Raw genomic sequence first — 18,907 nt, forward strand, 5'->3', positions numbered from 1 at the left:
GTGCTGATTTACAGATTGTGTACACGTGGCGAAATACTTTCTGAGTTTTCGCTTATTAAGTCTCAAATTACCACCACTGAAGTACACATTCTATGTATTGTATTTTCATTTTTTTTTATCTTATTTTATTAATGTATTCAAGTGGGTTTCAATTCCAACTTATGTTACATTAATATTTTTTTACATGCTCACAACTCATGCTGCCTTGACTCTCTATCTTCAGATTCCTTTAAGAAGGTTTTTAGTCGCCTGGCAGCAGATGTTTTACAGATAGTCATCAGTTCACTACTATGAGGTGTCTTTCCCAAAGCCTTGAAAACTGCAGTCATCAAGCCACTCTTAGAAAAAGCCAATCTAGATTCATCAGTACTGAATAATTACAGACCCATATAAACCTGCCATTTATTAGCAAAATGATTGAAAAAGTTGTCTTCAGACAACTCAACAACTTTCTGGTAGAAAACAACTATCTTGACACCTTCCAGTCTGGATTCAGGCCCCATCACAGTACTGTTGCTCCACTTATCAAGGTGCTAAATGACATTAATCTCAGTACTGACTCTGGTTAAGTCTCTGTCCTTGTGCTATTAGACCTTACTGCTGCATTTGACACTATTGATCACCATGTACTAGCAGACAGACTTGAGCACTGTGCTGGTCTCTCTGACATAGTCTTGAGTTGGTTCAACTCCTACTCTCAAGACAGACACTATTTTGTATTGATTAGTAGCTGTACCTCAGAGTGCCTCCCAGCAACGTGTGGAATCCCACAAGGGTCGATTCTGGGACCTCTGTTATTTAACCTTTACATGTTCCCTTTAGCCAATGTGACAAAGGTTATGTTTTCATACCATATGTATGCAGATGATACACAGATATACAAAGCTGAGTTGCCGAACCACTATAGTTCAGTAGACTCCCTGGGACAGTGTATCAAACAAATGGATGCTCAAAATTTTCCTTCAATTAAATGAGGATAAAACAGAAGTCACTGTTTTTGGTGCAAAGGAAGAACCTTAATAGTCTGTCACTGAAAAGTAAAAAACTCTAGAAACCTTAGTGTTATCCCCGATTCAGACCTGAATTTCAGTGCTCACATTAAGTCAATAACAAAATCAGCCTTCTACCATCTTAAAAATATCACAAAGATCAGAGACTTGATGTCACAGAGATCTAGAGAAACTTGTACATGCTTTTATCTCTAGCAGACTGGACTACTGCAACAGTCTGTTTACAGGTCTGTCTGTAAAGAAATCAATCGGACAGCTTCAGTTGATCCAGAATGCAGCTGGTAGGGTTGTAACAAGAACCAAAAAAGCTCAGCACCTCCAAATCTGAGGCCATGGTGCTCTGCTGGAAAAAGGTGGACTGCTCCCTCTGGGTTGGGAGTGAGTTACTGCCCCAAGTGAAGGAGTTCAAGTATCTCCGGGTCTCGTTCACAGTGAGGGTAAGATGAAGTGTGAGGTTGACACGCTTTTTGGCATTGTACTGTGGTGAAGAAAGAGCTGAACCAGAAAGCTGTCAATTTACCAGTCGGTCTACATCCCAACCCTCACTTGTGGTCACGAGATTTGGGTAATGACTGAAAGAATGAGATCACGGATAACAGGGACCGAAATGAGTTCCCTCCAGGGGTGTCTGGGCTCAGCCTTAGAGATAGGGTGAAGAGCCTGGAGATCCAGGGGAGCTCGGAGTAAAGCTGCTGCTCCTCCTTGGCATCAAAAGGAGACAGCTGAGATGGTTTGGGCACCTGGTTAGGATCCTCCTGGATATCTCCCTCTGGATGTGTTCCAACTGGTAGGAGAGCCCGGGGCAGACCCAGGACATGCTGGAGGGACTACATCACTCTCCTGGCCTGGGAACACCTTGGGATCCCCTAGGAGGAGCTGGAGGGCATTGGCGAAGGATGTCTGGGTTTCCTTATTCAGTCTGATGCCACCACAACCTACATATATATATATATATATATATATATATATACATCTACTGTACTGTATAATGAATAAAATATTTGTTTGACTGTTTTCTCAACTCAGATTTAAGAAGAAACACAATGACATCATGATGTTGTATAAGAACATTTAACTCTGAGCTTCACGCTGATTTAATTTATCTCTGGAACACATTTATAAAGAAAACCCAGGAACCTGAATCACAAAGATCCTCCCAGACATGCTGATCATCAGTAACACTGTTCACTGTTTGTGGAGAATCTAGCAGTCGAGCTTCCTGTCATGATGTCTGCAGATGTGACAAATCAATCACAAGTGACAGTCTCTCTCTCACACATTTACACGGTTACTTTAAATCAAATGAGTCCTTCTATCGCTAACAAACTTTTACATCTATCTTCATCTAGTTTGAGTTTTATTTTAAACCCCAAACATGCCATTTTAATGATGAATGCAACAAGTTATGTTTCAGTTGATCACACTCACACTACAAGACACATTCAGTATTGTAAAATACTGTAAATGTACTGCTCAGGTGGTAATATGTGTAAATATGAACTACAGATTATTAAAGATCAGAGATTTTCTATTTGATGAGTATTTGTCAACATGAGCAGAGCATCCTGCCGCATTAACAAGCTAACTGTTTACACAGATGTTTTATTGTCGCTGTGATGCTGCTGGCTGTCAACAGATTTAGGTCAGTGTTTCCTGAAAGGAGCACAAACGTGTGGAGGCGGACTGATCTGCCACACACACACACACACACACACAAACACACACACACACACACAAACACACACACACACACACACACACACACACACACACACATAGATCTGCATTAAAACTAAAATTAAATTATAAATTTAAAATGAACAGAATAGTGTCGACCTCTGACCTTTCATCACAAACAAACTGTTCTTCTTCACTATAAATAACAACCTCTGTGGCAACGTTAGCTGTCAACATCTTCAGCTCATAACCTCATTTTTTGGGTCCCAAACTTTTCTGATTCTTTCTGGAAGGTGTCCTCAGATGTTATGGAAGAAATTTCAGGAACAACAGAAAAGTTTGTTTCAGCCGCAGCGTGAAAGCGTTGAACTGAATAAATAATATACAGATGACTTTTCTTTTTTTTTTCTGAGAGTCTAAACATGTAACGTCTGTCCTGAAGGTGGCACTAGAGGAAAGGGTTCTTCCTCTGAGGAGCAGGAATGAGATCCGGATGTTCCATCACAATGGGCCTCATTCACAAACAGCGCATACGCACAAATCTGTGCTTAAACCGTGCGAACAAATGTTTTAAGCACAATTCCAGGATTCATCAATATGTTCTTACCTGAATTTGTTCTTACTCTTTGAACAAATTTAGAACTGCCTCAGACGACACGTACCCACAAATCAGGAACGTCCCACGGTTTTAAAAAATGATATTGTCAATATTTATTCAGACAGTATATTAAAACCACATTCTTTGGGCCTAAATATACAATATTTAAAAGGTGTGTAATTGCTAATAATACATAATTTATTTACTAATCATAGAATGAATAGCCAATATGTTGTAATCCATAAATCATCATCATAAATGTAATGAAATTATTAATATATTAAAATTGTCCCACTCTTAGATGACAATAGCTTATATATGGGAATTTCCATATTGGAATGTGACAGTGATTAATTTCTCAGATTTGGCTGTGGGGGGGGTGGGGGGGGGGATCTACACATTCACCATCTTTTTATTTTGCTACAGACGTACTGAGTGGTACTGGGGGACTTATTTTGTGCCCAAAGTAAAGCAGCAGTTGTTGAGATGTTTCTGTGAAGATATGAAGGTTATTCTGGGTCAGGGAGGTGTTGGCACTGATGAGGGTCCTCTGAGAAAGACAGAAGACAGGTCAATATGTCTCTTTGTTTCCAGGTCGTGTGAGAAGAGACACTACAAAGACCAGAGAGACTGAGCCAGAAGACTCCTCTTCTTCCTCTTCATCCTCCTCACTGCACCTCCTCTCTGTGTCTCCTCTACATCAGCCTCTCCACTCTGCTCCTCCTCCAACAGGTGAGTCTGCTTTCCTGTGTCTAGTAGGGATGTGCAGAGAGCCCAGTATTTGTATCTGTATTTGTTGAGGGAGCAAAATTACTTGTATTTGTATTCGAATAAAAGTGTTTTTGTTCTTAGTACGCTTTTAATTTTAGAAAATTAAAGCGTTACAATAAGTGTCCATAAATAAACTACCTTACAAAGGAGGTCCCCACACCAGGTCTTGAACAGGAGTCTCCCAGATCATAGACGACTGCGCTGATTACTGAGCTAAAACTTGACTCATTGCCTCATTGCAGACAGACACCTACCAAATAAATATTTGTATGAAACAAATATTCATGAAAAAAACCCACTATTTATGCTTTGCCAATAATGTATTTGTATTTGGGCACACCCCGAGTGTCTAGTCAATGTTAACTCTAGCCAGGTTTGAATAAGCTTATATTGTGCACGTGCATGGAGTACATAAGCAGCCCAGAACAGTCGATTGTCGAAAAGATGATACTACGTCACAAAAAAAGGGAAAACTAGAGCGGTGTTCTTCTCAGCAGCGGAACAAACCTGCTGATGAAACTATATGAAGAATATAAAGGTGTCTTCACCAAAAAGGGCAAAACTGCCGCAATTAACAAGGCGAGGGAGATGGTTTGGCTAAACATTGCTGACAGATTAAATGTGTAAATTACACAAGCCTTCATTCACATGAAGCAGCGTCAAGACAGCAGTTGTATTTTGGTTGAAATTGGGTTCTAGATGTTGCGATGAAAATAGACCATCATTCTTCTACAATTTAAAAAAAAAAAAAAAAAGACTCATATTGCAGTGTCCATGTATGTAAGTCCATGTAAAGACCTACTCCAATAGAACACAATTCAAAATCAAGTTGTTAGTCCAGTAATGACATTTAATTTCTCAACAGTAACAGCAGGTTGGCCTTTTGGATTATATTGACTTATACACAATTTTACACTTTCTATTTTGTTATTTTGAACCAAACCAGTTGCTTAGACACACAAGTCTGGTCACATTTCCAGGTGACAAGGCAGCTCTCTTCCTCTGCACAATATGCCCAGAGGGGGAAAACAACCTCTCATAAGGCACTGATGTGACAGGTGTTGCCAAGTACTTGTGAGCAAGGCAGGCTAGCTTGTTGTGTGCCCCAGTATGTTTGGACCACCACTGTAGGAGACAATCCTCCGTGCTGATGACAGGTTCTGCTTTGAAGCACTCCAGACATTTCTCATTACAGTCCTTCTACTCCTCCTCCTCCTCATCAGATACAGAATCTGACGCAACTAAGAGAGCTGCTTTCTTCTGTGGAGTCATTACTGTTTGCACTGGTTGCTGTGCAAGCATCTCTTCCTTAAGAATGCCAGTGATCAATGCCCACACCTCAGATCTCTCAGCTCTCTGCAGGCACTTGAGGTCCTTTAAACCAAGGGTCATGTGCTGAGGAGGCAGTCATACTTAACTTTAAGTGGCCTTTATCTCAGCTAAAAGCAGTGGCACAAGTTAATCTATATTGGCATACATAAGTACTGTGTAGCCTATCAGTGTTGAGGCCTCTGAAAGTAATGTGCTTCACCTGTGTTAGCAGCCAGCGAGAGAGAGAGGGAGAGCGAGAGGGTTACCTGCAGGGCTCCAGCAACGTTGCCAGCTTCTGCAGTTTCTCCAGCTTAGCCTTTGTTGGCATGGCGACGTTGGTTTTCTGTAAGGCTAGTGCATCTCTTAGTGGTTGTTGGTTTCTTTGAACACGCTTCACCATCTTTAGAGCGGAGTTCCATCTAGTCGGCACATCTTGTATGAGTGACTCAGTCCTCAGCCCATGTGCGACTCGCAGTGCCCCATCACCTTTTGGCATTTGGAAAGTGCACCATCAAAATGCTCTATTCTGCAGAAACACTGACAGAATGTTGAATGTTGTGCACAGTGCATGGCAAGTGTTTATAATTTACAATTATGTTTCGTGCCCTATCTGTGCTGAATGTTTGGTGCACGCCTCAGCATGATGTCTCTCCTCTGTTTTCATGACAGTCAAAGCATGTGAATGCAGTATTTACTGTTCATTGATATGATGGGCTGTAACCTCGAGGTAGCTATGATTCCCCAGTGATGTCCAGTAGTCACCAGTAAGCATGACAGTCACTGTGAGCTCCAACTCCTTAGCTAGTTTTGCTCTCTGTTTCATACAGCTCGTGTATCCTAGTGACGACTGTGGCTCTTGAGGGCAACTCATAAGTTGAGTCGTTGGATGCTGGAGCAATCCATTTAGCAATTGTTTTCCACCAAACGTCGAGCATGGTCTGTTGTTTCTTACCAGGGCTAACTCTGATTGTGTTAGATGTGTGCTTGACTTGCATGTGATATCACAGGCTGGATGGAGTCCGGTGATAACTGAATTCAGTCTGACAGTAACTACATACAGCCTTAGTTTTGTTAAGCGAGCCGTTTGGCAAAGTTTTGAAATGGAAATTCCCGTCCAAGGGGCCTTTCTCCATCATTCAGCGATTCAAAGTGTATAGAGCGACTTCTAATACAATCTGATTCACTCGAAGGCTAGAGTGAATCAGATTATATTTTCTTTTGGTTTTTTTTTCACACCTGCATTCTGCAAAGACCTGAACCTACTCTGCCTCTGATTGGCTCTGACCCTGATATTTTTACCCAAACCCAACCATCTCACTCCTCATGCCTAAACCTCACCAACGAAGGCAACGAGTACTAGCCAGTCAGAAGTTGAGTAGGGCGGGTCTTAGCGGCATGCAGATAGGAAAAAAATAAGACTGGCACACATTCAGTTTGCAGCTTGAACTAAGAGTGATTCATAGGGTCAAACAGAACCTGCGTTAACAGCACTTGTTTTTCTTAAAAGTGGGATTGCGTTAATGTGTTATCATGTTAAAGCATTAACTTCGACAGCCCTAATATGCATATATATTTCTTTTTTATTTCCATCTTTATTATAGTAACTAACTGATGAAAAAACTCCATCTGTCTTTGGCTGCAGATTTGTGGTGATGTGTGTTCATGTCTCTAAACTGTTCAGACATTTCCTGGAAAGAAGGTTTCAGTTTGCTTCACTGTGATTGGCTCAGCTGTTTCAGAGCTTTGAGAGCAGTGAGGTGATTGGCTGAGAGAGTATTTAATAATCTATAATCACCTTCTTCCAGCCCTTTTTCATTTTGTGCTGCTTCATAGACGTGAACCAAAATAGCAGGTGTGAAGTGTAGGTCTGTGAGATCCCTCAAAATGCTAAACAACGTTAGTTTATGAATATGTGGACCAGCAAAATCAATCAATAAACTAATTAAAATACTTCAATATAGATTGCTATCGCGGGTCATTACTGTAAGATCATTTCCTGCTTACATGACAGCCAATGAAGCTTTTATCGAAGTTTTGTTGAAGTTGAATGATGGTTCGAGTAGTTTTATTGAAGCTGAATGATTGGTCGTGTAGTTTTATTGAAGCTGAATGATGGGTCGTGTAGTTTTATTGAAGCTGAATGATGGTTCATGTAGTTTTATTGAAGCTGAATGATGGGTTGTGTAGTTTTGTTGAAGCTGAATGATTGGTTGTGTAGTTTTGTTGAAGCTGAATGATTGGTTGTGTAGTTTTATTGAAGCTGAATGATTGGTCGTGTAGTTTTATTGAAGCTGAATGATTGGTCGTGTAGTTTTATTGAAGCTGAATGATTGGTCGTGTAGTTTTATTGAAGCTGAATGATTGGTCGTGTAGTTTTATTGAAGCTGAATGATTGGTCGTGTAGTTTTATTGAAGCTGAATGATGGGTCGTGTAGTTTTATTGAAGCTGAATGATTGGTTGTGTAGTTTTATTGAAGCTGAATGATGGGTCGTGTAGTTTTGTTGAAGCTGAATGATGGTTCATGTAGTTTTATTGAAGCTGAATGATGGGTTGTGTAGTTTTGTTGAAGCTGAATGATTGGTTGTGTAGTTTTATTGAAGCTGAATGATTGGTCGTGTAGTTTTGTTGAAGCTGAATGATGGGTCGTGTAGTTTTGTTGAAGCTGAATGATGGTGCATGTAGTTTTATTGAAGCTGAATGATTGGTTGTGTAGTTTTGTTGAAGCTGAATGATGGGTCGTGTAGTTTTGTTGAAGCTGAATGATGGTTCATGTAGTTTTATTGAAGCTGAATGATTGGTCGTGTAGTTTTGTTGAAGCTGAATGATGGTTCATGTAGTTTTATTGAAGCTGAATGATTGGTCGTGTAGTTTTGTTGAAGCTGAATGATGGGTCGTGTAGTTTTGTTGAAGCTGAATGATGGTGCATGTAGTTTTATTGAAGCTGAATGATTGGTTGTGTAGTTTTGTTGAAGCTGAATGATGGGTTGTGTAGTTTTGTTGAAGCTGAATGATTGGTTGTGTAGTTTTATTGAAGCTGAATGATTGGTCGTGTAGTTTTGTTGAAGCTGAATGATGGGTCGTGTAGTTTTGTTGAAGCTGAATGATTGGTCGTGTAGTTTTGTTGAAGCTGAATGATTGGTCGTGTAGTTTTGTTGAAGCTGAATGATGGTTCATGTAGTTTTATTGAAGCTGAATGATTGGTCATGTAGTTTTGTTGAAGCTGAATGATGGGTCATGTGGTCTCAGTGTTGTTCCAGCAGCTTGTCGTGTGGCTGACAGATTTTACTTCATCTCCACCTCAGGCCTCGTCCCTCTATTGTTTAGCTGCTCTTCAGTGCTGTTGTTTATTTTTAATCTTTGCCAATTAAAAGCCAGCTCCACTTGATTTCATGCTCTTATGGATCTGCAGCAGCAGCAGCAGCATCTGCTTTGGTTTCCTGCAGCAGCGAGACGAATCTGCAGCTCAGCGTGACATTATTGAAAGCAAACTGACTAACAGCAACATGATGAAAAACAACAGCAGGGAGCTGAAGGTCCAGAGAAGAAGAAACTGACAATAACTGATGTCTACAAGTGTCCATACTTGTAGACTCACTGACTAATGGATTGATAAGTGATTAGTTTGGGATGATTTTTGTCTGTTTGCAGATTTCTGAAGTCATTTTGATCTTATTTTGCCTGTTGGAGCTCGTCAATAAAAAACAGTTCGCTCTGATTAGAACAAAATCCAAAAATAACATCCTGTTCTACAGTTTACCCCGCCATGCTCTTTAGTAACTGTGTGTGTGTGTGTATTTGTGTATGTGTGTGCGCGCGCTCTGATGCTGTGTGAATAATAAATGATTCATCAGCTTTTATAAAATGTAAAATAGCTCATTACAGCTCTGTGTGTTTCTGCTGTTTGATTGTCCTGAAACTGTATGTTTGTGTGTGTGTGTGTGTGTGTGTGTGTGTATGTGTATGTGTGTGTGTGTGTGTGTGTGTGTGTGTGTGTGTGTGTGTGTATGTGTGTGTGTGTGTGTGTGTGTGTGTGTGTGTGTGTGTGTGTGTGTGTGTATGGTCATTTCTCAGAGGTATTGTTTAATCTCCTTCCCACAACCCCCCTGTTCCTCTGATCCAGACGTGTCTATGTGAGTGTGTGTGTTTGTGTGAGTGTGAGTGTGTGTGTGTGTGTTTCATCGTTTCATCGGTGTTTGATGAGGTAATGAGTTCTGAATGGAGCTGATAAGGTCAAACACACACACCCACACACATATAGTCTCTGTCCATTATCTGTGTTATTGATCAGTGATCAGGTTAATGATGTGTATGATCAGCAGTGTAGTTGATCCACAGCCGTGTTGATGCTGTTTCTGCAACATCAGTGATGAAGGACTTCTTGTCTTCACCTCCGACACTCTCCCACCAGCTGTCTGTCTCTCTGAGGCCTCCCTCAGGTCTTCAAAGAGGACAGTCGTCCACCTGTCTTCCTGTTTCAGACACCGGGACCATGTGTGGCCTGACTGTGCTCTCTGTCACGGTGTCTGGGAACTTGAGCTGCCTACATCAGCCTTCAGCTGTCAGTGTCGAGCCGTCCAGTGGACGATCTGCAGTACTGCTGCAGCTTCGTTAACAATGCCAGCTGACTTCTTCGTTGGGTTACAGATGTTGTGATGCTGTGTTTGCCAGCACCAGGAGCCAAAGGCGTAAAATTCTGTGTAGATTCATGACTAAAACTGTGTGTAAACACAAAGCCAGAAATATGCAGATGCATTCTTTTTGTCAGATGTGTAACGCTGTGTGTACACATGGTTCTGTTTTAAAAAACTCATTGTGGAACTGGGCACATGAGCCTCATTTCCACTTCCACAATTATCCATAAATGGATGAAGATGCCCCCAACCATCCATTATCATATCAATATGCTGCCTGCTCCACCAGCCTTTACACCTGTTAATGAAACAAATGCGAAGAAGTGCAGTTTCACAGACTGTGTTGCACCAACTGCTGGTGGTTCTCCAACAGCCTGAACAGTCATTACACTTGACCATGCGGCTCTTTATAGCGTCTGTATAAAACTCCCTGCTGGAGAATAATCGACATCACAGCACGCCGCTCCCATTCTGCCTCAGAGACTTTGTGTGCATGCACACAACTCATTCAGTTATAGACTTTACTGTGTGGACAGTTCATTTTCCTCAGTCGGCTGATCTGTTCTTCAATCTTTGTTATCAATATCCTTTGTTACAACGGTGTGTGTCAGTGACAATGTAAGTTATCATAAATAATACCTGACATTATGTCTTCATTGTGTTGTAATACTAATTGTCAATACTGCAGTTTTTAGAAGCTTATGTGATAATTAGCAGGTTATTAGATTAAGCCACTAGGTGCTCAATTTAGTCAATAAGCAGGTGTGTAACCCAGTGTAAATGCTACAATTTAACTTTATATTACTGCTTGTTCATTTGATTCACTGTGTCTTACTGTCTTTACCGTCTTTACTGTCTTTACTGACGGTAAAAACAGTAAAGATGCTAGAGAGCAGTGGGGAGTTGGAGGTGCAGCCGGCAGAAGAGAACTGATCAGGGTTGAACCCTGTCGTCTCTCATCACTGGCCTCTCAGTGATGACATCATCTAGATACAAAAACGTGTCAGTTTCTGTCCCCCTCCTCAAGACCATGGACCTGGACTTTGCAGATTTAAGTCTCTCGAGACCCTAGAGGATCCATCTGCATCCAGGCACTGATGTCGTTGCTACAGTCAAGTCACCCATGAAGGCTGAATGAAGGCTTAGTGCAGAAACCCTTTAACCACCAGGGTCTCACTGGTGCTCGGTGGTGTTTGTATTTAGACAGTCACAAAAAATATACACACGTAGGTAACACTCAGGTTCACAACTAGGCTCACAGCTTTACCACCAGACTCACACTCAGGTTTACAGTCAGGTTCACCACCAGACTCACACTCAGGTTTACAGTCAGGTTCACCACCAGACTAACACTCAGGTTTACAGTCAGGTTCACCATCACGTTCAGGAAGAAAGTAAAAACAAAAACTGCAACTGTGACAACAGCAACTTAAAGCTACAATATTTGTAACTATTCCGCATTAAAATGTCTAAAGACTACTAGACCTATGATATATTTTTTCTTCAGTTGTGTATTTACATTATTCCAAATGTTTCCAACAATTTAAATTTTTAAGCCACATTTTTACAATAAACTTTTTTAGATGTCGGTTGTTTTTAAGTATATCTTTTAACCGGATGAAGGATTTTAGTCATCGGACGTCTGGATCTGAAGTTATCAAAGAAACAAGCTAAGCAAACGTTAGCAGCAGCTCGGCTCACAGCCCCTCCCGGACATCCTGTGTCCTCCGAACAGCCTCACAGAAACACTAATTTTTAACGTGAAACTGCTTTATTCAGTGTTTTTACCGGCTTTCATCCCCGGGTACGTTTCTCTTGGAGAGGAGACCTCTGCAGATAATTCGGCTCCTGGTAAAAACCTCCTGAACAATGAACACTGAGGGAATCCAAACCAGGAGAAACTGGTTGTTTAACAATGAAGACAACAACTCCCATGATCCCACACTACTTCACAACATCATCAAACTCCGTCTTTTGTTATTGATGTTTTGATTGAGAGACCACTAGCGGCAGAAATTACATATTGGGCGTTTAAACATAGGACACACATATGCACACACACACACACACACACACACACAAACATACGCGCACGCACACACACACAGTTCTCCAGGGTGTAATTGGGTATTTTCAGGAGGACAGCTCATAGCTCATCTTCACAGGGCTCTGCTTTATACTGCACACACACACACACACACTCACTCATTGAGACATACAGCCAGTGTGTAATGGGCTGAGCTCAGTAGGTATTGATAACCGGGTGATTGATTGAAAAGGCTGAAATTGAGGTAATTTGCCACAGGAGGTATTAACACACTCACGTGTATGTGTGTGTGTGTGTGTGTGTGTGTGTGTGTGTGTGGTCTGTCTTAGGCTGCTTGTGGGGACAAATTTCAGACTTAGAACCAGTGAATTGGGGATCAAAGCTGTGTCCCCAGTTGGGAAAAAGCTGATCTTTGGGTCAGTGGTTGAGGTTAAGGTTACCTTAAGTCTCCAGGAAATTAATGTAAGTCTATGTAATGTCCCCAAAAGTGACTATGGTCTGATGTGTGTGTGTGTGTGTGTGTGTTTTGTGCGGTGTAAAGTGTTATGCTAAAGTGTAACCGTTCATATCCTGATATTAAACTCTCTTCATGTGCTGCAGTTATCTGTCTGTGGACCACAGACTGAGAAGCTTCGTCATTACATTTCACATTATCTGTTCAGCTACAAACATGTATGTGTACAAATAAAAATAAAAACAGGGAGAAAAAAAAGCATTTTCATGACTGCTGACACGATAATCATCTTTTCCTCCTCATGTTCATCTTTCCTGCTGATTAATAAATCAAAGAAAAACATGAATAAATCATCAGGGAAAAGGTAAAACCGCTGTAGTTTTAAATGTTTAAATCATGAAAGAAAATCATGAAGGTCATGTTTACATCTGAGAGAAGTAAATAAATATTAAAGCTTCATGATGAGTTTCATCATGAAGACTCTTCTTCCAGTCTCAGGTATTGATCAATGATTATGAACAGTGGTGGAAAGTAACTAAGTACATTTACTCATGTACAGCTTTGAGGTACTTGTACTTTACTTGAGTATTTCCATGTGATGCTACTTTCTACATTTCAGAGGGAAATATTGTACTTTCTACTCCACTACATTTATCTGACAGCTTTAGTTACTTTTCAGATGAAGATTTGACACAATGGATAATATAACAAGCTTTTAAAATACAACACATTGTTAAAGATGAAACCAGTGGTTTCCAACCTTTTTGTCTTTTGACGTCTTACAAAAAGCAGTGTGTAGTTGGGGTCACATTTCACATGTCTATGAGTTGTTAACAGCTCCACCAAATAGTGATTTTTCCCTCTAAACTTCTCACATGCTTTCATTTCAATAAATGTTCAAATGATCCAATATTTCAGCAAAAATCAAAGATTAGAGAAAAAGTCCAAAAAACTGAAAACAGATTTGTGTATCAGAACTTTGTTTTTTCTTCTTTCCTCTCCCATTAATCATCTCACCACCCCTCAGATTTATCTGCTGACCCTTTGGAGGGGCCCCACCCCTAGGTTGGGAACCACTGGACTAAACTAGCTAACTGTATATAAAGTAGTGTAAACTAGCTCCACCTCCAGCAGCTACAACAGTAACATGCTGCTCTAACACTGATGCTTCACTATTAATAATCTAATGATGTCATATATAATAATATATCAGTCAGAGGGACCAAACCACTACTTTTACTGCAATACTTTAACTACATCAAGCTCATAATACTTATGTACTTTTACTGCAATACTTTAACTACATCAAGCTCATAATACTTATGTACTTTTACTGCAATACTTTAACTACATCAAGCTCATAATACTTATGTACTTTTACTGCAGTAGTACTCAGTGGTTAGCACTGTTGCCTCACAGCAAGAAGCTTCGAGGTCCTTTCTGTGTGGAATTTGCATGTTCTCAACGTGTTTGCATGGGTTTCCGCCAGGTGCTCCAGTTTCCTTCCACCATCACAGACATGTACTGTATGTTGGGGTTAATACTGCTGTCAGTGCCCCTGAACACTGGAACTGGCAAAAAGAACTGGAGTTGGTCCCCGAGCGCTGCACTGCGGCTGCCCGCTGCTCCCAGTGTGTGTGTGTGTGTGTGTATAGGCTAGGTCAAATGCAGAGGATTAGTTCTGTTTCAATGTATGTGAGTACTGAGAAATGACAATATAGAAATCTTAATCTCCTCTTCCTCTTCTTCCTCCTCTCCCTCATCCTCCTCTTTCCCCTCCTCCCCTCTCTCCTTGTCTTGCTTCCTCGCCGTTCTCCTCCATTGTCTCCTCCTCCTCCTCTTCTTATTTTCCTCTCATTGCTTTATCAGCAGTTTCTCTCAGGTGTCTGTTGGACTGCTAGTGTGTGTGTGTGTGTGTGTGTGTGTGTGTGTGTGTGTGTAAATGAAGTTCTGTGTGCTGTTGAGCGACTCTCTGCCTTCTTCTTCTTCTGGCACTCTGCCTTATTGCATCTAAGCCGTGGCTGCTGGAACAACTGATCTGGCAAAGATTGTGTCTACTTGAGATCCTGTTTCAGCTCCAACTAGTACCCTGTCTGTATGTCCTGCACCTGGTCTGCCATACTACCTGCCTGGATCCCCTATGTCCCCTGCTGCCTGTCCAGCAATCACATGTGCTTGGCCTACTAACCACCAGTCTGCTACCTAGTCTGCTAGCTTTCAGACTGCTAGCCATCCTGCCCCTGAAGACCTCCGGCAGTCTCCTTTCTATGGGTCTCTATAGTTGCAGAGGCCATCAGCTTTTTCTACTGCCTGGTGCCCTTGCCGACACCCAGCCAGATCCCCAACCGATGGCCAACACCCAACCGGACCTCCAACTGTCAGTCAACATCCAGTCAGACCTCCAGACACCGGCCGCCACTGTCGACACCCAGCCAGACCCCCAACCAATGGCCAACACCCAATTAGACCTCTAGCCGTTGGCCAACACCTAACCAGATCTCCAGCCATCAGTCAACACCTAGTCAGACTTCCAGTCATTGGCCAACACCCAACTAGACCTCCAGCCGTTGGCCAACACCTAACCAGATCTCCAGCCTCTTGGCTACCCTTCTAAATGGCTTCACAGATGCCTCAGCCTCAGTGTCTAGGCCCTGAGCATCTCTAACAACCTCCAGAGCAGTCCCACCTACGCTGTTGACCTCCAGAGCGACCCCACCCATATGCCCTGTCTTCCAGTGATGATTTCCAGCCCTCGTTCTGTCTGCCCTTGGGTCCTTCCTCTGCCCCATTCTGTCCTCAGGTCGTCTGCCTGAGCTCTCAACCTTGCAGTTCTCGACCTGTCCACCAGATGCCCCCAGACTTTCCTTCCTATTTTCCACACCAACCTGCTCACCTGTTGCCACCCTGTGCATATACTTGTCTCAGTCATTCATTCCTCGTCAGTCATCTTAGTTGCTTCATAGTATACTTGCATCCTAGCCATTTTGTATCCTGTCTGTTACCTGTTCCTGCCGTTCCTGTCGTTGATAACTTTTTGCCCCTTTTGGATCTGTTCGTCGGATTTGGACTTCCTCCCTGTTGACTACCTGTAAGCCTGTCTTTTGATTTTGAGCATAAAAGCCCTTCTCACTTAATCTGTCAGTCTCCGATGTCTGCACTTGGAACCTCCATCCGTCTGACTCGTACACACACCTGTGACAACTAATTATTTAGCAAGTATTTATATTAAGTATTTAGGAACAGTTTTCAGCGTCACATCACCGTGGTGACTATAGTTGGTGCTGATGGTAACGGCTCTGTGTTTCCATGGCAACCGCAGACCTAATTTTCTTGCCTGTGATTGGTCAGTCAGGTTCCATGTTTGGTTTGACTTTGACTTTAATGGAGACCAGGACTTGGAGAGGATGGAGTTTGGAGGGGTGAGATTTGAGGGAGGGGAGAGGATGGATGCAGGGGTGAGGATGGAGGGAGGGGTGAGGATGGATGCAGGGGTGTGGATGGAGGGAGGGGTGAGGATGGAGGGAGGGGTGAGGATGGAGGGAGGGGTGAGGATGGATGGAGGGGTGAGGATGTGAGGATGGATGGAGAGGTGAGGATGGATGGAGGGGTGAGGATGGAGGGAGGGGTGAGGATGGATGGAGGGGTGAGGATGGAGGGAGGGGTGAGGATGGAGGGAGGGGTGAGGATGGAGGGAGGGGTGAGGATGGATGGAGGGGTGAGGATGGATGGAGAGGTGAGGATGGATGGAGGGGTGAGGATGGAGGGAGGGGTGAGGATGGATGGAGGGGTGAGGATGGATGGAGGGGTGAGGATGGAGGGAGGGGTGAGGATTGAAAGGTAATGAAGAAAAGGTGAAAAAATAAAGAAATAAATGGGATTAGAGGAGGAGGAGGGACGAAGAGACCAAGTCAGAAAATTAGATAGAGACACTTCAAACGAAGGGAAGCTACCTACTGCTGAGTATGTGTGTGTGTGTGTGTGTGTGTGTGTGTGTGTGTGTGTGTGTGTGTGTGTGTGTGTGTGTGTGTGTGTGTGTGTGAAGCAGCTTTGTCTAAAATCACATTGATGTTCACACACACACACACACACACACATACACACACACACACTCAGAGTTAATCTCCCATTCAGATGAAGATGAACCATCCTTTTATATCCCGACTGAAAAAGAGAGAGAGAAGATGAAAGGTACTTTCTTCTTCTTTTCCCATGATACCATTTAGTCGACTCCGGCTAGATCCTTTCTGGTTGTCACAGTAACGACGTACCTGTCAGTCATCGCCTGTCAGGTGGTCTGTGTGAGTGTGTGTGTGTGTGTGTGTGTGTGTGGACATATCCTGACTGTTAGTACAAAAACACTGAGTCCTACATTTCCCATAATGCACCTGGATAGTCATGTCTTTTATTAGAGCCATGTCTTTGATCCTGACTGTACTAAACTTTAATTTATATTGATTGAAAATTGACCAATTTATGTTAATTTATTGTTTTTTAAACTTTATTTATTGTATTATTTATGTTGTATAATTTACAATTTACATATTTTAATGTATTTTTTTGTTGTTTAATAGTTTTATTGTATGGTTTGATTTTGTTTATTTTCTTTTCTTTATGTTGACTTTGTATGTAATTGCGCCACATGAAAAATTTGCTTCACATTTGGTCTGAACACACAGTAATGATTATTTCATTATCCTTTAATCTGTCAAAAAATGTCTTTTTTTGTTCAAAACCCAAAAATATTCAGTTTACTTTCATAGAGACTGAAGAAACCAGAAAATATTAACATTTAAGAAGCTGCAATCAGAGAATTTGGACAAAATGTTGATAATTAGCTTATGACTGAAAAGTTCAGAGACAACATACCTGGTTGTGTTTTTCCACCTAAATATCTGATGCTGCTGTAAAATCTCTGACACAATGGATAATATAACAAGCTTTTAAAATACAACACATTGTTAAAGATGAAACCAGTGGTTTCCAACCTTTTTGTCTTTGTAGTAGGATTTTTTATATAGGACTTTTACTTGTAATAGAGTATGTTTTTAGTATTTTTGCTGTATTGGTACTTTTTTAACTTAACCCTCCTGTTGTCCTTGGGTCAATTCTGACCCGGGAGGACAACAGGTGCCATTATGTGCTCTCATCAAAAAAACTGAAATGGTTTAAAAACAGTATCCTGACTAAGAAATGATGAATTATTTTAACTATAGTTGAGGTCAGAGGAAAATATGTTGATGGATTATGGCAGACTGCTATATGTAAAAGTTTAGTCAGGATACTGTTTTAACAGCACATAATGACACTTGTTGTCCTCCCGGGTCAAAATGGACCCGAGGACAACAGGAGGGTTAAGTAAAGGATCTGAATACTTCTTCCACAACTTCCAAGCTGTGAACTCAGGTCTCTGATGTCAGGGTCCTGCATCTTGTACACCCGACTTCAGAGAGATAAAGAAATGTAATAAAACATTACCTGTGATCATCCAGCCAGAGGTTACATTTAATAGTGCAACATAATTGGGAAAACAATTTAGTTGTATATGAACGTACTTTCTAGGAGACAGTTTTCTGACGTGAAAAATATGTGGAATGGGTTTAAATATTGGATGAAGAAAACAAACAACAGCAGTCATCTGTTGCTTCGGTTCTTACTAACATGTTTCCAGTCGGTTTCCTCAGAACCAGTGACATCTCCCCTTTACTTCACTTTACTGTAGATGTGTTGACTGGTGGCTGTGGGAGGTGAAGGGCAGCATTAAACGGATGACTCCTCCACTTTCATTGTATGCAAATAACCTCCTTTATATTTCCAGTTTAATAAAGATATGGTTAATATTTTGGCTTAACTGGCTTCATCATTGAAAAAGCTACAGTGATGGTTTTGGCTCATAGAACTTCTGATGTGGTGCACATTTAAACACAATCCAACCATTTAGAAAAAAAGAAAATATTACAGATCTGAATAGTATCAAATAATAATAATAATAATAATAATAATAATAATAATAATAATAATAATAATAATAATAATAATAATAAATTAGGTAAACTAGGTTAAAGGGGTGTGCCCGAATACAAATACATTATTCGGCAAAGCACAAATAGTGGGTTTTATACGAATATTTGTTTCATACAAATATTTTGAAAATTATTTGTTTTGGGGAAGGAAAAAAAACCCATGTCGAATACCAGTTCGCAGGTCGGTTACATCGTTATCTCAGTCTATCTCCTCTGCTCCACTGTTACATCTATCAGGGGTAAGTCCCAAGAGACTCTCCATAACCTGTTGTTCCTCTTCTCCTTTCCACAAAGTTAGATTGTAAAAAATAGGCAATAAATGAAACATGCAAAGCAAGAATCACCTTTGAAGTTCTTCTACATGTTACACGCTGTGCTGTCTCTGTG

General features: G+C 41.4%; 1 protein-coding gene across 1 annotated transcript in view; it reads left to right on the forward strand.

Annotated features, from left to right (window-relative positions):
* The window catches only part of tcerg1l (transcription elongation regulator 1 like), a 39,374-nt gene that overhangs the window by 10,480 nt on the left and 9,987 nt on the right, over positions 1–18,907 (forward strand). The window contains exon 5 of the mRNA XM_067577319.1: positions 3,880–4,017. Coding sequence (XP_067433420.1) covers positions 3,880–4,017 — 138 coding nt within the window. The remainder of the gene's footprint in view (positions 1–3,879; positions 4,018–18,907) is intronic.

This window comes from Thunnus thynnus, chromosome 20 (genome assembly GCF_963924715.1).
Source record: "Thunnus thynnus chromosome 20, fThuThy2.1, whole genome shotgun sequence".
Taxonomy (NCBI): Eukaryota; Metazoa; Chordata; class Actinopteri; order Scombriformes; family Scombridae; genus Thunnus; species Thunnus thynnus.